The 23,584-nt window shown below is 36.6% G+C and overlaps 1 protein-coding gene across 3 annotated transcripts in view; it reads right to left on the bottom strand.

Annotated features, from left to right (window-relative positions):
• Positions 1-1,711: 1,711 nt before the first annotated feature.
• The window catches only part of LOC144441407 (spectrin alpha chain, non-erythrocytic 1-like), a 55,296-nt gene continuing 33,423 nt past the window's right edge, over positions 1,712-23,584 (bottom strand). For all 3 annotated transcript variants that reach the window (XM_078130975.1, XM_078130976.1, XM_078130977.1), the window contains 24 exons: positions 22,739-22,887; positions 22,021-22,324; positions 21,445-21,536; positions 20,692-20,953; positions 19,946-20,110; positions 19,315-19,659; positions 16,103-16,206; positions 15,292-15,539; positions 14,274-14,458; positions 13,497-13,601; positions 12,649-12,857; positions 11,905-12,025; positions 11,368-11,489; positions 10,910-11,141; positions 10,161-10,320; positions 9,428-9,641; positions 8,633-8,822; positions 7,817-8,109; positions 6,573-6,627; positions 5,976-6,070; positions 5,262-5,417; positions 4,631-4,777; positions 3,774-3,921; positions 1,712-3,231 (listed from right to left, as the gene is read on the bottom strand). In XM_078130975.1, the coding sequence (XP_077987101.1) occupies positions 3,106-3,231; positions 3,774-3,921; positions 4,631-4,777; positions 5,262-5,417; positions 5,976-6,070; positions 6,573-6,627; positions 7,817-8,109; positions 8,633-8,822; positions 9,428-9,641; positions 10,161-10,320; positions 10,910-11,141; positions 11,368-11,489; positions 11,905-12,025; positions 12,649-12,857; positions 13,497-13,601; positions 14,274-14,458; positions 15,292-15,539; positions 16,103-16,206; positions 19,315-19,659; positions 19,946-20,110; positions 20,692-20,953; positions 21,445-21,536; positions 22,021-22,324; positions 22,739-22,887 (4,227 nt within the window). In that variant the 3' untranslated portion in view covers positions 1,712-3,105. The remainder of the gene's footprint in view (positions 3,232-3,773; positions 3,922-4,630; positions 4,778-5,261; positions 5,418-5,975; positions 6,071-6,572; positions 6,628-7,816; positions 8,110-8,632; positions 8,823-9,427; positions 9,642-10,160; positions 10,321-10,909; positions 11,142-11,367; positions 11,490-11,904; positions 12,026-12,648; positions 12,858-13,496; positions 13,602-14,273; positions 14,459-15,291; positions 15,540-16,102; positions 16,207-19,314; positions 19,660-19,945; positions 20,111-20,691; positions 20,954-21,444; positions 21,537-22,020; positions 22,325-22,738; positions 22,888-23,584) is intronic.

Here is a 23,584-nt window from a genome sequence, read left to right as displayed (position 1 = left end):
CACAGACAAGTGGGAATCAGGATACAAAACGAACTAAATCTACTTTTTCTTTCAATATTTTCAAGGTAACAACACTGAAGGTCAAATGTTGGAAGTGATGGTGCTATTTCCAGTTAAATTTGAAATATTACCTCCATACAACAGAAGTCGACAAGGCTGGACCAAATTAATATGGAGCAATATCAGATTGAGAGAAAACTTTTCCATTTCATGTTATGTTTATTCTTTACAAGTTTGTAGATGTAGCTATTTGAGAAAAATTTGTTTCAGCATTTTGACCATTGTTATAGCTAAAATGATGTAGGCTTGGTGTTTCACCCATGGGACACTATTACGTTTTTGACACAAAGATATACATATTTCAACTCTAGACTAACAATAACTGACACAACAAACATCAGATCCTTTGCCCAATCACATTGAACACTGATAACATAACTATTCTTTCACAGTGCAGTAGAAACAGGCTGCTAACGAAAACATTACATATGGACTTGATGATTTTAATGGCTGCAATGGTTTATTTTGTACCAGACAATCAACATTTCAACTTGACTACTTCTACATCCCCACTGTGCAAAGTACCAATGTCATCGTTTCTTTTGTATTAGAAGTTGTCTGAGTGTGTGTGTAATATCATGTCACATGAGTGAAATACCAAACCAACATCATTTTAGCTGTATTAGTGAGTTTACGTTTTTGAAAAACATATTGTTATGTATTTTTTATTTAAAGTGTGTTAAATAATAAAGGTTATAATATTAATAACGTGTTAATTATATCTTGTGAAGAAACTGGCGTTTTCCCTCCGTGAGTTTTGGCAGGTGTGGTTTCTTAGAGCTATCTGCAGTTTCATATACCTCTTACTGCGTATATATACTGTACATTGTCATCCAGTTGCATACTGTTTCTACACTAATGCTTTTGCAGATGGCATAAAAATCCATATCGCCGACAAACCTCATTATATTGCCAGGCTTCAGATCTCTTGTGTACAGACATTTCATTTCCCACTCACACGTGCACAAACCATGGTATTTGTGTCCTCAGGGGTTGGTGTGTCACCCTGGCGTTATACCTACATCGCTTTTTGACCGTTTGTAAGACATCATCTTTGCATTATGAAATGGATTTGCATGTACTAAGAGTATATGAGATGGTTGACCAGGTCTGTAATGAAATGAAACTGGATGACCCATCCAACAGGCAAGCAAGAAATTCCCCTAACATGCACTCGGGTACAGCAATACTGGGCCTTCAGATCAATCATGCTAAACATCAGGAAATACTATTCAGGAAAATTGATTGAATGTCTTCTGCCATGAGCTAACTCCACATAGTCTAGATGCTACCTGTGGTATTGAATAATCTCTTCACCCTATCCAGCTCAATGAGAAATCAAGAACCACAAGTTGTTCATGCAAATGAGTAAACCTCCGTTAGAATCAATATCATCATGAGTGGACAAATATGCCATATTTGGACATTACCCAACTGTCCCACACATACACCAACTTATCATAGGGCAGAATTATGCCATTACCAAAGACATGATGTTAATGACTTTGTGGGTGGCTTTGGTTGAATTTGTAATTTCATCTCAGGATCTCATTGAGCTAGACGTAAAGAGAGATCTTGAGATTTGATGCCACAGACAGCAATAGACTAACACTCATCCTCTCATACAAAAGAAGTACATCATGACACCAAATTTCTTTGTTAACACCACTACAATGTTTTATTAGATTACACGAAGTGCCACGGCTCAACATTACTGCTTGCAATATGCATGAATGAGAAGAACATATAGAATCCATCAACTCAGATCGTGCCTTGTTGGGAGTGAACCAACAACTAACATTCAAAATGTTATGTCTCAATCTTAAAACATTGTCATTCCTCTTACAGATCTGAGATCACTTTTTTTTGCCACCAAGTAACTGTAACTGATTTGTGTGCTGAACTACGAAAATTGTATGTTTCTTAACATACACCCCTCTCCATTGAGTAAATTTGGTTTGGTCAACATATTTCAATGCTTGTGGAAGAGTTCATTTCACTGTGTATAGGGATGTTTGTGTGAGAATTGTGCAATTATTAGAACATGACTACTATACATGTACATCAATATTGTAGATATCATGACCCTTATCCAATACTATTTTTAATGTTTATTACTTACGTTGTATTTCATATCATTATGACTACAAAATTAACACTACATTATCTTTGCTGTAACAGTTCAATTCTTTAATATTTCTAAACTTTAAGGCCAAACCAAAGTCAAAACATATTTCACCAAAACAGGTAATTCTCAACGAATTCCCCAAAATGTTCAGGTGTTGTACTTTGTCAGATGATATGATTTTGCTGTACCAAGAAATAAAACTGAACAATCATTTTGTGGATTTCTTGATGACTACATTACGTTTTAAAATCTTACCCTCCGAGAGGTAATCTCATGCAAATTTTAAACATAGCTACTTATCAGAAGCATACAGTTTGTAAATGGACCTGCACATTCTCGAGGGCACGCCATGGATGTGAGGGGCTCCTAATATGTGTAAATGAGTATATAAGGGGCGTCTAACAGGCTGCCCCTTGCATCAGCTCACTGCACAATATTTCATTGAGTATCGAGTTCAAAGCATACCAGTATGAAATATTCACATAGCACATCGTTCTTTCTCATAGTAAAACAAATATTGACTTTGGTGTGGCTCTGTAGAAAACAAATCACTCTATCATAACTACTAATAAATTCACTGACAAAACATGCACGATGAATTCATACTGTAATATAATATCATTGAGTACAACAATCTCATTTTGTAATATTTACGTACTAAAATATGCACACACATATTAATGGTACTAATCAGTTCGGCCTCTGAAGCTTGACGGCAAGAAGTCTTTCTTGTAAACTTTGACACGTATATACCTCCCCATGCTGAATGGCAAATGTAGTCATCTAAAAACATCTAGTAAATACAATTATATCAGTGATCTAACTGAACTTAACATGATGACAGTGATCTGCTACTAAATAACGCTACCAATAAATGAATAAATCTGATGCTACGTGTGATGCGAATGATGAAGCTGCTAGTTTTGGAAGAGGGACGTAGTAAAGTCTTGGTAGTCCAGGGCTCCAGGTACCTCCCTTCCTTTGCTGTCTCGATATGGTTTCATGTGTAGAATACACCATTCCGCTTGCTCTTTTGGTAGGTTCTGAAGACAGAGGTAGGTAAAGAAAACACAGAATCGTGAGTTTCATTCTGATAAGTAAAAGAGCACATTGTTGTTCATTCACATATGCAATGTAAAACAGAAAGAAATAGCACAAAAAAATTCTTTTGAAAAATTTCATTGCATGTAATTTAGTACTTTCATTTCTGTAAGATCACCTAGTTCTTTTCCTTCACCAATTGTGTACAGAATGAGCATCTCTCTAACAATGACCTGTTTTGTTAGATATACAAGCCTTCATTGGAGACATAGCCCCCCAACCATTTTGTTATCATTCAGTTACCATGTGTTTTTGTGAAATTTTATAAGGCTCAACAAAACTCAACTCAATTTTTTTCAAAAAACTGACCAGCTTTTGCTCCATTGACCAAGCACATCGGGTCAGCAAACAAGACATAACTCTTTGCCAGCTATCTAGACTATGAACTATGTGTTCACGTACGTCTACTAACAGCACTATCATTGGACAAATGAAATGACTGCAATCACATGAAATGAAACGTTATCAAAGTGTGTGTACTTACGGAGTATAATTCTTGTTTGGTGACATACGGTTTTCCCTCGGAGGTGAGAGCACGGAAAGCATTTTCAATTTCTTCACTGGATTGGACGTTCTCAGTCTCACGGCTTATCATGAATGCCATGTATTCTTGTAGAGACACAAAACCATCCCTGCATGGCAACAAAGAAATAACTTATTAATGAACAAGATGTAATGACAAATGTTTCATTTTTTCAAGATAACCTAAGAATCTTTATATCAAATCTTCCTGTGTCAATTTTTTTCATAAAAATATCTAAGTACATGTATATGAATATGAAGTACTGTAAACATGAAATTTTTTGCTAAAGACTTATTTTCGCTTATTTCGCTGGAAAATAAAAAACACAAAAATAGATAGTGACTAAAATGCCTTCTACATGAACACAAAGTACCAGTCTGGCAGCTAGTAAAAATCATTCTTTGAGAACTGGCTGAAAACTGTACAATCGCAAAATTTTCTAGAAGTGAAAAAATGTAGGTTTACGGTATATTAATTAGTCTATTTATCACTATTACTGTTCATTTCTTTTTCGTTCTTCTTTTTCTATGTACTGCGCAGTTATATACTTGTACATTTATCTTCTCTCTTTATTTTGTCAGGGTCACAGACTTGACTAGTTTAGATCGAACGATTTCTGTGGACCTCACCAGATATATTATCCCGATGACATCTTTGAAGTAAACACATTTTTATTGTGTGTGTATCTGTATTCCAATTCAATTCCAATTAAACTCTTAATTTACTTTCGCCTTATATTTCATTACTGAGACTTTAAAGCCTAGAGTAAAACACTTCTGGTTGAGAAATTTCCATGACAACACAAATGGGTAACTCACCGGTTAGGATCTACAATATCCAAGATGTTCTGGAATTCAGGATCTTCTTGTCCTTCTTCAACCACTGGAAGATCATAACCCAAGGAACGCAGACAAGACTTGAATTCTTGGTGATCTAGCTTACCGCTCTTGTCCTTGTCGAAATGTCTGCATGATGTAAAACAAACACACAAACCATGAGTATTGAACCAACCAACCAACCAATCAACAAACAATCAAACCGACAGCCAAACAAACAAACAAACAAGCACACACCATCATTAAGATCTAGTTATTACTATGTCATTCATGGGGTAAAAATCTCACATCAGTAAATTTTAGTTTAGGACTTCAACCATCACTCAGTGATCACTTGAAATATGATGGTTTTGGTGTTTTTTTTGTTTTGAGTAAAATATTATGATACAAAAATTCTTTAAGTAATATCTGCACTCAAAGTCTAAACATATTTTGGTGATTAAGAAAGACAATTTCCATAACATAGATATGATCTTCAATTCTAAATATTCATATATTCCATACTTCTCAAGCATCATGCAGCAAGCAGCTGCAATACTCAATAGCTGGATACAATTATAATCACTTTGTTTGAACCTGTCAGCGTTGATTTAAGAAGACATGTTAGACTTACTTGAACATCATACTGAACTCCTTGAGTGCCTCTTCACTGACACCGGTGGTATTACGGGCCTGGATCTGTTGTTCCAAGTTATGCTGCATACGCATACCCAGCTGATCCAGTTGGTCCCACTGCTGTGCCAGACCAACTGTACTGTGTTCAGTATAACTGAAAACAAATACATCCATCATTAGATATGATCAAAGCAGACTCTTACACACTCTCTTTCAAATGCAGTGTTAGTGTTACATGTATTTAAGGATACAACTTATATTGTCAGCAAAACATAATTACAAATACTGTGAAGAACTTAGCAGAAACTAACATATAAACCGTGCTCACCAGTTTGCCTTCAAATAAACAAACAACATTTTTGTTTGGTTTTGATACAACTGTGTATTTTTGTGAGTCACCACATAGTAAGGAATAGGGAACGCCAAATTTGGTACGTCAGTAACAAGAAATTGCTGTACGAAAGTGGCACATTAAATAGGCTAAGAGGACACACTTGACATCACGTAGCAAGGGATAGGGAAATACCAAATTTAGGTGCATCACAAGAAATTTCTCTGTGTCCGTGACATGTCAAACTGACTTATTGTTGACATAATTTTAATTACGCTTAGATATTTCCTTTTTGATATAGAGTTCAACCTGGAAATGTTTCCAAGGTTTCTATCTTCATGTGTGTAGACTTTGTATAACACTGAACTTGTGTCTGCTTACCGATTGTCCAGAATAAGATGTTCTTCCATCGCAGCACCTAGGTCTTCAATCTTCTTCAGATCGCTACGATGAGCACGGATTTCACCTAACTTACGCTGTAAAGACAACAGCAAGAATAGTTATGAACCTAGTCAACAATGAACATTATGCAGAAAGCATAGTATCTATATGTATTTGTACAACTCATAATACATCAACTGTGTATCTGACTACACATAACGTGTAAAGTCATTGGAAAAATGTTAGCTGTAAGTATGACACTGTACAAATGAAAGCTACGTAGTCGCTTCAAAAACTAGATTTACCAATAAGGTAACTTCACTATTACTACTATATAAAATGGAGTCAAGTATCAATTTCTATTCCACTATGACACTACACTTGATATAAAGCTTGGGAGAAATTACTATAATATACAAATCTGACATTGACTTTTGGTCACTTTAGACATCAACATGCATTCAATGTGATAATGACAATCTGATTGTAGAGGCTGCTTAAAATGGCTTACTATCAGAATTTACTGAATGTATCCATGTTGTCACATTTATTACTGCAGTCAAATAAACCTGTGTACTTTCAAACCCTCAAGCTTACCTTCATGACTTCTAACTGGGTCTCCAGGGTACCAGATTCCTCAACCAATTGGGATCTGTGAAATCACAAATAGTTACAAAGTCAGCTGGCATGTCAATTGTATGTGTATGGTTAGTGTACTCAACAGTAAGAACACTCACTGCAGTGGGCATAGCGGTAGGTAGTCATTTTGACAACCAAGTCCATACTGGTGTACTGTACAAGGCCACGCCTGCATGGATGTTTCAATAACACTGCACACTCAGTTTGTCTCATGCGGCTTGCATTTTGGAGAGGTTTGGACGGAAAGCTACATAGCTACAAGTACAGCTCTGCAAGCGTGTGGGCAGGTGGAACTCAAAATGATGGACAACAAAATGTCACAAGGGAAGACAAGCGACATGCATGCAAACGCAAAAATAGCATGTGTCTATTATCACAGTTCTGCTGTCAGAAATTAGAATGTGACATGAGAAAGAAACAAAATACCAAAATATATTGCAAAAGTTAGTGGGTCAGTTGAACTCAGAAATGAAAATAATTATGATAAGAAAAAACTTAGAAATAATAACCCATGGCCCATGACAACATAGTCCCTTCAATGTTGAGATAAAAGTAAGACAGGAAAAGACAGAACAGGACAGGATCAGCCACAGCAGAGATGAACACAGATGTACCAGAAATGAGCAGGAAAATAAGAAAAAGAATATACAGTGAAGATATATATATACAGTATATTCAGAAGTTTTAGAGAGTTAATGCAGGGTAATATGAAAGTCGTTGGACAAATACACAGCTAGAGGTACCCGCTTCAAGTAAAACCAAAGTGTGGTTTCTAGCAATCAACGTACACTAAGCTGAATTGCGAAAAGCACATGTTTGGACAAATATCGCAGAATCAACACTAGAAATGATACACATTTAATTTCACTGTATTCCCCTAATCCACCAACATTTATGAATAAAGAAAAGAGGACAGTTAGGGAGATCAGTAAATATAATATTGCATCCAACAATTATCAATTTATCAATCATTTAAAGCAACACTGATTGGTCACCATCTACCGAATGTAACATCTGTTTAATAACCAATCAGAACCAAGCCAAAGTTAACCAGATGGCTTTCAAGCATTTTTCTGTAATTTTTTCACAATGGTTTGATCTTTGTTGTCAGCATAGCCCTTTCTAGGATTTGGAATATTACCCTTCACTTCACAAATCTGGATGGGGTATATATCCAACTCAGTTTTAGTCAGTTCTCTTACCTTGTTTCCTGCAACCATTGGTGGAAAGTATTGGCATGTTTAGCAAACTCAATTCTGAGTTTATCATTCTCTTCTTGTCGGCGCATCTCCTTGTTCAACTCTACTTCTCGTTCCATGATGATCTTCTGTAGATTACGCCAGGTGTCTTCCAGAGCTTCCATGGTGAACCAGGTGTAGGGGTTAGAGGTCACGTTGTAGCTCTTGATCTGTTTGTCCAAGGATCCTAACTGTTTCAGGTCGGCTTGGGCACTGCTTAGAGAAGCTGTGAATGCATTGTGGGCTTCACGCAGAGCCTGTTACAACAAAAGATATAGGAGTGAACGTTAGTGGCCAGATTTGGTTGAAAACAGTGGTGCCTTTACAAATTTTACAACAAAGTCATACATGTGAGTGTTAGTTTAATGGGAACAGTGTGTATACATGACTACTTTCAGAAATATGAAAACTCTTGTAGTTCATGGAAAGTTTGGGTGACAGTTCCCTGTTGTCTCATTTCTTTCAATTTCACACGACTCTTTCAGAATATTCTTTTTTTTTTAGAACTATACCATTAAAACAGAAATGTCTGCAATATCATTTCCAATAATTAAAGTACTTTTATGACTAGCAAATACTTGAAATTCCATGTCACCCATTCTCTTGAAGGTTGGTCTTTGATTTTAAGTTGCAAATAAACCATTACCCTTACTTATTTAAATGATGTTTCATTTTGTTGTCAGATGGTCTTTGATTTGATTTCTAATTTTCCGTGCATCATACCTAAATTCCACCTCTATATAAATCTTTCCATCAACTGTGAGACTAACTGTTCATTACCTTGATCTCTTCAACTGAGTTACAGCGGACAGGATCTGTCAAATCTTCTTCAGCATTTTCAAACCAGCTGTTGAAAGCAGATGCCTTCTTGGCAAATGTCAAGAATAGTTCTTCAACTTGACGATACTGTTCCTGGGCACGCAACAAACGTTCCTTGCGGTTCCTAGAGTCAGCCAACAATTTCTCCCATCTGTGGAAAGGTAAGAAATGGAGGCATTCATTTCTAACTGAAAAAAGAGCTCTTTCTAATGGAATTCCAATATGTGGATTGAAGTACATACCAGTAACACTGAACTAAAGCACTTTCTCTATGTGATACACTTGTTTATAGCATTCATATAAAGAGTAAAAGCACACGCTTTCAATTGGTTTATTTACAAGCCTAGCATGTGGCCTTTCTAATGTGGTCAATTAGCAAATGAACAGTAAACTTCTACACTTGATATGGATGCTATAAACAATTGTGGTACATACAGAAAACACTTTACTTGGTGTTATGGATTGTATTAGCAATGAAACAGTAAACTTTTACACTTGATATGGATGCTATAAACAATTGTGGTACATACAGAAAATGCTTTACTTTGGTGTCATGGGTTGTATTAGCAAATGAAACAGTATACTTTTATACTTGATATGGATGCTATAAATGATTGTGGTACATACAGAAAACACTTTACTTTGGTGTTATGGATTGTAATATGATTACTGTAATTTGACTTATTTTTCAAAGACTGGGATTTAACTGTAATGATTCCTTCTAAACTCTCTTTGTTAAATTTGTTGGTTACTTACCGAGACATGAGAGCATCATGGCGTTGTTGAATAGCTGGTGTCTGTGCATGATTGGAGGCAACTAGCTGTTCTTTCAATGTGGTGATCTGTTGAATACCTTCCTTCTCAAAAGCATGCAGTCCAGCATCAAAAGTCTCCTGTTTGGTCAGTAGTGTTTGCACTGAGGACAGATCTCTACCGTAGTCATCAGAACGAGCCATGCTCTCTTTGTCGGCTGTAAGTAACATGGATAAATAAACAGTTTAATTTTCGTTTGAACAGTCTGAGACAACACAAGAGTTCTCTCAGCTGACACTTAATGGGTTACACTTGTGAGAGCTTCTTGTTCACTTTAAATCATGTTGCAAAAAGTTGCAGTACACAGCAAAATAAAAACAAAGTACTCCCCTGACAAAGCTTACGTGACATCAGCGAAAATTTGAGAAGCACTTCCAGAAATTTTTTAGACTTTGCAAGTAGACATTTTTCTTTGATTTAACAATTTGAAAGCAATCACATTGTATACTAAAAGTATCTCTTCTACAAAATTTGCTGACAAGACAAAACAGGATTGAATAGACTAATGTTTTACCAGTCAAACAATAAACAGTAAATGTACCACCCACTTGTGTAATCTACCATACTGACCAACAATAGTTTTAGTTTGTGTTTATCTTACCAATATCTTAATAAGTCGATACATAAAGTGAGGACTGCTTGTGGCAGAAAAAGTGTCCAGAATTTTGTAACTTACCGATCCATGATTCTACTACATCAGCCTTCCAGATAAACTGCAGGAAAGCAGAGTTATCTTCTAGTTTACCTTTACGGTAACCAGCAGCTTGATCCAAAGTATTAGCTTTCTGTTGAAGTGTGCTAAGACGGTGTGCAATGGCCTCTGACTGGTGGTTACCCTATCAAACAAGATATAAAACATACATAGTATAAATAAGTATATAGTAATTAGTAAATATATCATGAGACATCTTAGATTCAGCATACTAGAAAACTCTGTCATTCAATGTATTCTATAAATAATATATGATTGTCATTAATATAGTCTGTTAGACGGAACAATGCATAAAGTCACACAGGATCTTGACCACATCATTAAAAGTAACTGACACAGATTCTCACGATCTTTACAACCAAAACTTTATGCAGTCAAATGAAAGTTTATCGAAGTTCATCTGTTGGTGAAATACTTGTTCACCCAGTCTCACTGTGCATGACAGTACACATCACAAAAATTATTCCTTTATTTCAATTGCTACCTTCTGGTCACTACTATTGCTTATAAAAGCTAGGTTTGTATGTTTCAGCAAGTTTCTTTCCTCAAGTAATTTTGTCATTTTCGGCACAATGCTGACCTTCGATCCTTGACCTCTGAATGACATGCCTTTGAATCCTGTACATCTCAATATCTATGTATGAATTCACTTAAAATTTCAAATTTAGCCATAGCGAAATTAGAAAAGTTGACCATGCTGTTCTGCTACTCACCTCTGAGATAAGTTTCTCGCCAGCTCTCTGAATATCTGCAATACGTTCTTTGTGAACACTGAAGTCAGTTTGAAATGCTTTGTGTTTTTTCAGTAGACCCTGGACAGCAGCTAAGGTATCACCGTAATCTTCACTGGACATCAGGTTTTGTTTTTCATTCAACCAGGTTTCTTCTTCATCAACATTAGCACTGAATTGTTGGAAGGCCAGGGACTCGTTCAATTTCTGGCTCCTGTGGCCATAAAAAGAGGTGAAAACAAAATGGTGAAAAAGCTTTGTAGTAATTACACAATTGTTCGTTCATCAATATTCTACGGATTTTATACATTGCATTTCAATTGGAAGCCATGTCCGGTATATCATTACATCCATCATTATCTAACAGACCAGAAGAAACCATATAAAGGCTTCACTACACATCAACTTGTATCTGCATCACACACATATCACTAACTCACCTGATCTTAGCCAGCTCTAACAGCTCATGCCAGCTTCTATCCAGTTGGTCCAATCTATCTTGAATTTCTTGATTTCCAAGGGTAGAATCAGCCATCAGCTTCGCTCCGGCGTCTTGTACAGCCTAATGCAAATACCAAATCATTAACATTAACTTGTGTTCTCGCACAGTTTTCAAACTTAATGATATCTGCATCATTTTTACTTAAATATTGCACTATACTTACAATAAATTACAGTACATTGCCTGTAAGGTTTTACAGAATTGCGTACTATATAAACACTTATTAAATCTCAAATTTGACAATTCTTTTTAAAATTTTATTCTAACATCATGCAGTGCATTTTAAGTGATATGAGGAATATGAGAACATTTCAGAAATGATACAACTCATCAAAATATGGCAGTGATAGCACAAAATACCACTGACTGAAAATACAAGAGTACACGCATTCCACCAATTCCATATATGTGTATAGCTGTGATGTCATTGACTTCATAATTTACATACTGTTGCCTATAGTAACAATGATCTCACCTGAATTGCAGGTTCATGACTGTTGATTTCAGATTCCAGTCTCTTGTGTTTCTTACGTAGGTTTTGTACACCAGTCAGTTCTCTTCCATAGTCATCAGAACTAGTCAGGAGCTTCTTCTCCCTTTGATGGTAGACAAGAATTATTGAAACAATGAGCCGTGTCATTTTTGATGGTTTCGACAACCAAAATACAGTATGGCATATTATGCAAAATTTCAAGCTTTAACAAAATCAAGTACAGACAGTGATCCTCTCAAAATCAAATTTTGGGCATGAAGGCAATTTTCTCAGTAAATCAGTATATCAAGTTAATCAGATGATTTAGGTTTACTATTATCTGACTGTATGTGACAACCTGTTTCTGGACATCTACACAGTACTCTACACATACAGATGCTATAGATTGTGAATGGGTTTGCTCTATTGCATCAACCTGATGTGGATCACTTTATCACAGATGGTCAAATATTCTGCAAATATCTACAAAAATGCTGGAATTTGATATCTACAAACACAGACTGAAAGAAAAGTGTGTTTAAAGCCCAATGTTTGAATCCCACAGCTTTGGATTAATATTAATCTTTGGAATCCAAAGGACTGGACAGGCTCATCTTTTGGACCAATTTTATCTACAGCAAGACAACTGTTTTGTCATCCATATTTTAATCCTAATTCAACATGGTCCTTTTTATTTTCTAATCCATGATTACTTTAATCCTAATCCCACATAATCCTTTCACTTACTTAATCCATGACTCTTCATCATCAATATCTCTTAAGAACTGGTGTTTGGTGTTAGATTCATTCAGTTTATCACGGCGTCTGACTGACAGTTCACGAACTCTCTCATAACGCTCGTTGATAGTTATTTGCTTCTCACGGATTGCTTCGGCAGCAAAGTGGCCAGTCTCCACAAAACTGTCGGCTTGAGCATTTAGGTCTTTGACACGGTCCTGTTTTAAGAGAGCATAATTTTTTTTTTTACCATCCACACACCAATAGTCAAGACATCGATATCTTTCCGAAACTAAATATTCACAAATGTAAAAGTGTCATTTATGATGACTCATAACAGACACACTGTACCAATATATGTAGTATCAAAATACATGCTCCATGACATGTAAATGGCAGTGTCACCACAACCTTTTTTTCCATTACACTGAGACTGCATGAAGTGTCATGGAGTCAATAAAATCCAACGGACCCATTGAAAACATAATAGTCCATGTAGATAAAAATACATTCACAAATGTAAAGCTATCTGATTACGGTATTCGTACACAGCTACAGATCCATATGTCTGTGGTAGCCACAGACAGACAAACATACTATTTATTACTTATTACTAATCACACGGAACCAAAACAGAAATAGTCAACCACTAATAGGTTCTGGTGATTAAAGTGTGGAAATGTATTGACAGCGACAAAATAATTGTCGCTTTAAACTCTATGCACAAAGTACATCAAGTAATTAAAGAGTGTACACAATGGCAAATTTTTCTGTCTCCTTGAAAACAAATATATAATATTCATAAACTGTACATCTTGGGAGTCATACTTAGAGGTCAATCAAATGAAAATACTCACCTCATGGGCTGCAATATCAGCTTCCAATAATTGATGTTTCTTGATCAAGTTCTGAACTGAGGTCAAGTCACGTCCATAGTCCTCAGAAGACAGGGCTGCTTCAACCTATGAACAAACAAACAAACAAATGTAATAACTATCTCTATGAAGAAACAAACAAACAAACAAACAATGTAATAACTATCTCTATGAACAAACAAACGTAAAGACAATCTCTGTATCTAATTTATCAATATATATTTGTTTTGTTTGATTGATGTAAAGTTAAAGATATATTCTATAGTTTCAAAATAGTAGCAATTCTAAAATACAGCAGCACTGCATCACTCAAAACAGATTTACAGTATTTATCAGTGGCTCTTTATTGAAAATGTGGACTTTGCTTACACCACAAAACGTACAGGGCTGTTCATATTCACCCAACATAAATCCAATATATGGAAGGAACACTGATTTACAATATGTCTATCATTGAAGTCTTATAGACGGAATGAACCTGGCTGAGTATGTACGCCACAAAACATTCAGGGCTGTTAATATTCAGCAAAAAATACCTCCTTTCTGAGCAGGAAAAGCAGAATTGTAGACTTGTCTTAATTTCATTTCTTGTATGTTACAACAGCTAATATATAGACATCAACTTCTTTATTACGCTTTGACAACCATTACAAAGACCGCACATTTGAGACAGATAACAAGGACAGTAAACATACCATACAAACATCTCTATATAAACAGCATAAGACTACACAGAGACTGAAATGATATGATAAATACCTCTCCAAGCCAGAAATCAATATCTTTAATGCCAATATTAAAGGTTTGTTGTCTGTTTGCTTCTTTTAGTTTTGCTGATTTTTCTGATGATTTCTGTACCAAGTAATCCCATTGGTCACTCAGTGCTACGGTTCTGGCTTGCACTGCTTCCTCACTACCACCACACTGACCATTATCAATCAAACCTGTAGTAAATATCATCACAATCAAAAAGTTCGTAGAATTAAGAAATTCTTAAAACTGACAAGTTCTTACAATCAACAAGTTGTCATGATCTATGACTTTTCATCTCCCTTCAGATATTTGTATGATCCTGTGTTCATTTCCTACTTCAGGGTTACCTTCAGATATTTGTATGATCCTGTGTTCATTTCCTACTTCAGGGTTACCTTCAGATATTTGTATGATCCTGTGTTCATTTCCTACTTCAGGGTTACCTTCAGATATTTGTATGATCCTGTGTTCATTTCCTACTTCAGGGTTACCTTCAGATATTTGTATGATCCTGTGTTCATTTCCTACTTCAGGGTTACCTTCAGATATTTGTATGATCCTGTGTTCATTTCCTACTTCAGGGTTACCTTCAGATATTTGTATGATCCTGTGTTCATTTCCTACTTCAGGGTTACCTTCAGATATTTGTATGATCCTGTGTTCATTTCCTACTTCAGGGTCACCTTCAGATATTTGTATGATCCTGTGTTCATTTCCTACTTTAGGGTCCCAAACTTCTTGGATGTACATTTGTGTGTGCTGATTACACACATTAAGTATAACATTGCTGTCTAATTTCTTGGAATAGTGGTAGGAACATACAGGAATTAGGTTAGTTTCAGTGTGTTGTGACGGTGAAACGTTTTTTGATTGCCCAGTGTTTGTTGTGACTTGATTAATTTGGTTCTCATGAAAAAGACACAATTTATGTTCACTGAAACTCACAAATCAATGTATCTGATATCAAGAAATGTGTCACAGTCATACAACAAGTTGTATTTGAAGTGTCTATGATCATACTTACGCTGGCCAGCAGTGAGTACAGAGTTAACTCTCTCAGCATTGGCAGCAACTTCTGCTTCAAATGCCAAATGTTTTTGATGTTTACTTTGGATGTTACTGGGATCTTTGTAGGATTCATCAGTAGCCATCTGTACTTTCTCTGCAATCCATGCCTCTACTTCATCAGCATCACGACTGAACTGCTGCAGTGTCTGACTCTCACCAAGCTTAGATCGTTTCTCAATCAACGCTTCCTTCAGATTGCCCCATCTGTCAACATATCATAATCATATTATGAGAAATTGATCGTTTTGACAATTAGTTAATTGTCTGTTCCTTTCCTGTCTACTGGAATAACCTGTTACACACTGGAAAACATTTCATGAACCAGGACAAGCAGGTCTTGACTAACTTACCTACCTTCATTTATTTGCAGGATGTCTGTATGTTGCAATATTTGATATTCTGTGCTGTACAGAGTACTGCTGTGCACAATTCTGTTCTGTACTGCATTGCACTATAGTACACTGGACTAATATGTGCTGTGCTGTGCTGTGCTGTGCTGTGCCCTGCTAAACTTCTATTCTGGACTATGAAATGCTATAATACTGGACTATATGTGCTGACAGTACTGTAGCACACTGCACTGTACTTAAACTGCACTGTATATAGCAGGTACAGAGAATGACAAGAATCACAGACTTTGTCGTAATTGGTGGTCATGGATAGTACAAATTCATACATACATAGTTATCTTTAAACATCTACTAGAATTAATTAGCACATTGTACAGCTCTTGGACAATTTTTATACTATTTAGTGACAGTACTCACCTGTCTAATACCTGATCACGTCTTTCATTGATAGCTGGACTATCATAGTGGTCAGCAGCAACAAGCTGATCAGCAAATGACTGCAGAGCTTTGATCTTTTCTTCCTGTTTGAATAAAGGACAAAAAGAATATCAAATTAAAATCCTGAAGAAACACCATCAGTATTGATTTACAGAAATAAGTCATGTTTTATGTACGAACAGAAATCATTTCTATCAAGGCATGCATTTGATGAAATTCTGAGCTATTGACCAAAATCACTGACTTTTACTACAGGTGACATGACAACGACATCAAATTCAAAATCACGACAACGCAAAACTTTATGTATGTTATCAAATTGACTAATGTCAAGTAATCTACATCATTCGTATATACCTGATATTTATTTGATGAAATTCTGAGCACGTACATAGCTGAATAAAGTAAGTGACTGGTCATGTGAATGAAATCAGTCATTACAATTCTGCTGATGCTAAAAGTAACACCTTTTAGCACCTTCTTACACCTCTACCCATATGGTGAATAACGCCACCAGCCTACGTTTTGGGGATATGTGTAAATAAAACTTGTTTGTCTAAACTAAGCATCTTGCTGGAACTCGTTGACACCTCTCAATCCGATAATGGTCAGTAGTTGTACCTCAGATCACAGACAAGAAACTGTGTTCCTTGTCTGTGCTCAGATGTTGTACCATGGCTCACAGTCCTGCTTGCAGACGGTGCACGCGTTTCGCTCAACACCGTCCTACGAAAAGAAACCGTCCTATAGCGAGTGCGAAAACAAAATACTTTCGCACCAATAACAAAATAATTACATATAATTTTTTTTATAAAGCTCTCAAATATTAGCAATCGGTCGAATATGTACTCATTTTACATCTTTTTGACGATAGTAGTCGCTGGTACGATCACAAAAAGTGTCGAAATCGGAACTTTTCCAGTTCCGACTGATTTCAAAATCCCGCCTTACAAACTCCGCCACATTTGATCGGGCGTCGAATTGGGCATAAATTACGATTGAACTTGTGATTTCGGGATTTCTGGTCCTCCGGACTGGGACTAGTACTTTTGTAGCCAAGGCGAGGTAAAATTACTAAATAGTCGATATAATTTATTGCTGATATTTGAACACAGATGCGTTAAATCTGTAGTTACTAGCATTTCAGGTAAGCCCAGGTTTCACATGTCAACTGTCTCTTTGTAGGCGACTTACTCCGTATGCAAGCAGGGCGACCTGGTCCCTCAGACCACTAGTGGTCAACCGGTCTGAGATGGATCATAGACCCTACGAAATGGATGTAGCCTAGTAGAAATGTCTATATTTGTGAACAGTAAGGAATGTCTCTCAGATAGACTGTGTCCGTGACTGTACACTGTTGTGTCAATTCTCACTAATACATCCATGTGTCAATCAAGGCCTCTTCGCAGGTTTGTGAACATGATGCTGGGGACTAATCTCCATTTCAAAAAGGGAAGTTTTTCTAACTGAAAAAGGTGTTTGTCCTGAATGTTCGATAACTTGCATTTCCGTCATTTTCTCGTCTCTGTTAATTTTAGCGACGAAGGGATATGACAAACAATAGCATGTGAAGGGCGATATAATGTTGCCTTGTCCGAGAAACGGGAAGTACACTAGCTGTTTTCACTTCACTGCTCACACTTACATTGAAGATCTATGTAGTCAGTAATCTTGGCTAGTCTATTCTATTATCAAACAGAATTTTCCCTCAAATTCAACATCACTGTCATAATATATTCGAGAAAGGTTTACAACGTTTAAACTTTATTCATCCTGGATTCAATAGCAAGTGTACATTCTTTGATCACGGATTTGCGAGTGCAAAACATTATAAAAGCACGGGACTTCAATTTTGTGTTCCTTGTCTGTGAAACCTCAGACCACTGAAAATATTCATTAGTGGTCTGAGTCTGAGTTGGAACACATCTCCGTTTATACAAGTTCTAGTTGTGTGTATTCACTAAGCCGTTTCAATATAATAATCATATGGACGTTTTATTTTCAACATCACGCAAACCATTGGCATCTTTTCATGGTAGCGATTAGTCTATCTGCAAGACCTCGGATGTTCTTCCGATACAATACGACACACGACCGAACATCGCTATCGAGGATGGAACTTCCAAGGCAAGCCCTCACTGCGAACTTCGTTCGCTTATAGTATCGAAAGAAAGCACGAACATCTAGCAGCAAGACTAGGTAGCGATTTGACAGACGCCAACAAAATCGAATTTTAGACTCTAATATTACTCTTCGCACGTACAGAGTACTTTTTATAGGATAATATCATAAAAAGTGAATCAGAGCAAGCATCTAACCTAGACTCTAAAATTAGATTTTATCCGATAATGGATATTTGTGTAATGTCGCGTCTTTATGGGGTCAGGTGTAAAAAAGACGGGTCAAAGTTTGGAAATGTGCACTCAGAGAACTGCGACACAACTACTGACAGAGAGTTCTTAAAGCATATTTCAGAGCTAAGGTGGCTATTGTCCTGCGTGTTCATTATAAAGCGGCCAAGTTCGCGTCACAATTTGTAAAATAACGCTACGACATTATACTAAACAATAAAGAATAAATAAGCCTTTGAAGTTTCTGTGCTCCTTCTATAAATACTTCCTATGAATCTGGCTACAACTACTCATGTCCTAGTTTAGCTGCTAGACCTCAGGTGTTATTCCGAATTTACAATACGACAAGGATGGGCGTTCGCCATCACAGCGAACTTCGTCGGGAGAAAGCCCGAACGTCTAGCAGCAAGACAACTTTCAATAGGGGTCTGAGTGTCCATGCATACAATGAAAAGATGGAAAAGAAGATTATGCAAATACCCGACACTTCTTTATTTCTGTTGATATAGATGATGAGGCCAATTAACACATTTCTACCAGCTTAGCATATTAACGAACCTCGGAAATTCGAGGTTGGGAAGTTCTCAATTGGTCATACTTTAGCATCGGAGAGAATTGTAATGGTGGCTGTTAATACATGAGAAATGACCCCATGAAGTTCAAGGTCATGAAAAATACAGGGCTTTAAAACCTCTATAGAAGTATGGCTTTGCCAAATCATGCATACAAAGTGACCTCAATAACAATTAGCCGAACATGAGTGTCATTTTTAATCAGTGAATAAAGGAGTCTGTCTGACAATCTGTATACCTTGGTGAAATCAGAACTATAAACACTAACCTGTGCATTGATTGCCTTATCAAAATCTTCATGTTTCTTAATCAAGGACTCGACACCATCCAGGGAATCGCCGACACTCTCCGATGACAAGAAGGCTTCACGAGATGCCATCCAGGCCTCGCCTTGCTCACAGTCCCGATAAAACAACTGTAGTTCAAGGCATTGGTCTAGTTTGATACGACGTGCATTCCATGCCTTGTCCAAATCATCTCTAGCATCATTCAACTGGTTGACTTTATCTTGTACTTCATCACTGGCATAGTGACCGTTACGGATCAACTGTTGGCCAAATGTCTCAAAGGCTTGGAAATTACCAGCACGGGCTTCAATCTCAGACCGTAATTCCTAGTAACGTGGTAGAGTTGGGAAAATTTGTTGTAAGATTCATTGACAACAAACCAACAATGCATCAATCAAAGATATGACAATACAATATATAATATTTTCATCTGTTTTCCAACATATTTTATTATGCTTTTTGTTCCACTTTATATTCAACTTTCTTAAACATTTATCTAGACATTCATTCATACAGTCTATTGGCACATGGTCATTTTTTCTACCATGTGTTTCAGTTTCAGTCATCACAAAATAATTTCAATGAGAGACAGAGTTCAAATGATTGCCTTACCTGGTGTCTCTCCAGCAAGGCTTCAGCACCAGTTACATCTTTAGCTAATTCATCAGAGTTAGCCAACACCATGATACTGTTGATCCATGTCATCAAGTCACGATAATCAGTCAAGAATCGTTGTAAATCGTAAGAATCATCCAGTTTTGTCTTACGAGCATCAGCCTGTAATAATATGATACAAAAATTGTTGTGATTCATAAAATTTGGACATATAAATATCGACACTTATGATAAGGTACAAGGCTAAGAATCACTGAAGATGGTACAATTTCACTTTGTGAGAATCAACATTTAAGGATATGGTACTACAAGGTTGAGAGTCATTGCAGATTGTAAAATTTTTTTGTCATACAAGCATCAGCATTTATGATATAGTAGAAAGTTAAGAATCACTGCAAATTGAAATTTTCATCTTCTAAGCATGTAACAGTATGAGACAATGTCTAGAATGAATGTATATTGTACAATACAAACGTTAGCACTTTCACGATATGGTACATGGTTGCCAGTCAATGCAGATGGTTAAATTTTCTGAGTATCTGCTCTTTACAATTAGGTACAAGGTCAAGATCACTGATCATTGTATAGTTTTGACTTATGTGAATATTATATGAATATATGATATGAAATTTGTAAATTATTAGACCATAAACTTTTGTCTAATGAGCGTCTCTATGTAATATACTATGCTACAAAAACGTAAGGTGATGAAGTATTTCTGAATGTTACATAGATAAACTTACACGTCTTTGAAGATTAGAGAAAGCATCATCAATTTCATGTTGTTTGTCAGTAATACTGTCAGCTGACTCTGGATGGGTTTGAATAAGGCGTCCAGCTGTGTCATCCAGTTGATGTACTTTGTCACCAAGGGCAGCAAGATCACGTTCTAAGCCTTGATGTTTACGCTGTAGGGCCTGTACGCTGTGCAAGTCATGTCCATAGTTGTCTGTATTCAGAGCATTGTCTTTCTCACTGATCCAGTCTTTAGTTTCATCGGCATCTCTGAAACGGGCAAAGAAAGAACATTATTCAGTTGAGGTTGAGGACATGAGTAATGAAGCTATGACTGTGTACATGTGTAAACTATCAAGAAAATGGAGTTGAGGACGCTTTCTATTCTTACCGGTTATGCTATAATATTTTCCCAAATTACACCTCAACACATAGTATAGAACTGTACAACCAATTTCATAGTTACCATAGTACATGAAATAAAGACAACTTATTGCATTCATATATTATGATATCCCCTAAACTTACTTTCCACCTACAGAAGTTGTGGAATTTTCATCATACCAGCTACGGAATATTAGTCAATATTGACACATCACCCCCCCCCCCCCCCCCCACCCCCACCCAATCACTAATCCATCTATCCATTAATCCAAACACTCTCTCACAAACACACAAACACACACACACACACACACACACACACACACACACACACACACACACACACACACACACACTCAACCTGAGTTATTTCTCACCTAAAGAACCTCTGTACTTCATGAGCACTGCCAAGACTGGTACTACGTTCATCAGTCAATTGTTCCAAAGCTGTCCAGCGTGAGTTCAAGTCCTGTATATCAAATTTCAAAACATACACAACAAATTAACATCATGAAATCCTTCTCTCTATGGCTTCTATCAGACTGCGCACTCCAACTATATACCCAACATTAATATTGAGAATGCCAAAATTCTGGTGGTCGAGTGGGAACGAGGCCATACATATATATGTATATGTGACTACCCCAACCCTGAACAAGGAGTCAGGTCAGAGGTCAATATACTACTTTACCGATCTGGACCCCAATACTCAACAGTACAGTGAGGGGGCACCATAAGAGTAATCATCTTTTAAAGAAATCTGAATTCTAAAGAGTCTGAAAGCTTATGAACAAGTACAGAATTATATCCAGACTTATCCCATTCAAATTTTATTACCGGTACTATATACCAAATCGTTAAAATCCCTGCTTTACAGTTTCACATACATGGAATTCAAACACTGGGGTTTTAAGACCCATCTCAATTAATCAAAGCAATGTACACTTCCTAACCTGGATACGAGCAGCCACAATCTGTCCTTCTTGACTACCTTCAACTTGTATGGCAGTAGTCATTTCATTTATTTCTGTCAGTCTGGTCTTGTTGGCTGTCAAGTCCTTCTGGAAATCATCAAATTTCTTCTGTAGACCCTCCACTTGTTCCAAATCGTCACCGACTTCAGAGGAGGCAGCAAAGGCCTCTTTATCGTTCATCCAGACTAAGAGATCACCTGCTTCACGTATCAGCATGTGTTGCTTGCATGAGTCTTCCAGACGACGTTTTCTATTGTTGGCTAACTCCAGCAAATGTGTGTATCTAAACAGAAATTAAACACATTTTTAGCACTTTACTTTAGCCAGTTTGATAACGTGACAGGTGAGTATAGTGGACAGTATTTTGTACTACATCAAGAACTTGTCATAAAATCCCTTTTAACATCAATAAATTTACTCAGGTTTGCCTGCAAGATTCTGTACATCATTGTCAAGCTGGGAAGTGGGTCAAATGTCCCAGAATTCCATAGCTGTTTTACCAGGGTTCCCTGCTACACTATAGTATATTCAACCTATGGAAATATAAGCAAGTTGTATCAAATTTTCCATCCAATGTTACCATGGTTCAAAAACCTTTGCAAAAATGCTGCATCTAAAATGTACATTTCATGACTTTCTTCAGTTAACATGGTGCAACTTCTTGTCAAGAAACCCGTAGATAATTATAATGACTTACTGATCTTCAATCTGCCTCTGTCTGTTGGCAATACTATTGACCTCATCAGCCAAGTTACCCTGGGATGAGGACTGCACTGAATCTATCTTCTTGACGTAGGCTGCTGGTACAAAACCTTGGCGATCATTCACTTCTACCTTCCACCAGTCCTGTACCACCATAAACATGGAGAAAATCTTAGTACGGGTGTTTTGCTGACAGTCTCAATTGTAAACTTAGATATTATTCCCGATGATTTTTCTTCATTAAGCCAAGGAAAATACAGGTGCCCTTGTCACTACGAGTCATTACATGAGTAGTGACAACCCTTAGGTCACGAGTATTTTCTAGTTGAATGAAGAAAAATATTGGGAATAACATAATTATACCATCACCAGTAATATTTTTAATAGATTGGGGAAAGTAATGGCAATTTTGATCATTTGACTCATATTTCAAACATAGCAGAACCAATGACATAGACACGCGTTGTTGTGACATAGAACGACCAGAGTATATATTCCATATTTTTTCTTGAACCTGGCTTGTGCATGGTATAATGTATTCTCACAAGGATATTACATAAACAGTTTAAATTGTGAAATTTAGATCTGATTCAAAGTTCTCTTATATTATTCCAGTCCAGCCATATACTTCTATCACAGAACTGATGATAGAATTTGTCTAAAATTATGTAATCACAGAATTTCTTGTATCTATTTCAATACATAAGGTCATGAGACTTCACATACTGGTACGTATCTGTACATACTTGAGACAAACTACTTCAACAAACATTTCAAACTTCTAGATAACGTTCAGTAAAACCTTTCTATTCAACATATGTACTAGGCAAACCTTGACGCA

This window comes from Glandiceps talaboti, chromosome 10, assembly GCF_964340395.1.
Source record: "Glandiceps talaboti chromosome 10, keGlaTala1.1, whole genome shotgun sequence".
Lineage (NCBI taxonomy): Eukaryota > Metazoa > Hemichordata > Enteropneusta > Spengelidae > Glandiceps > Glandiceps talaboti.
This window is presented reverse-complemented; position numbering and strand designations above follow the sequence as displayed.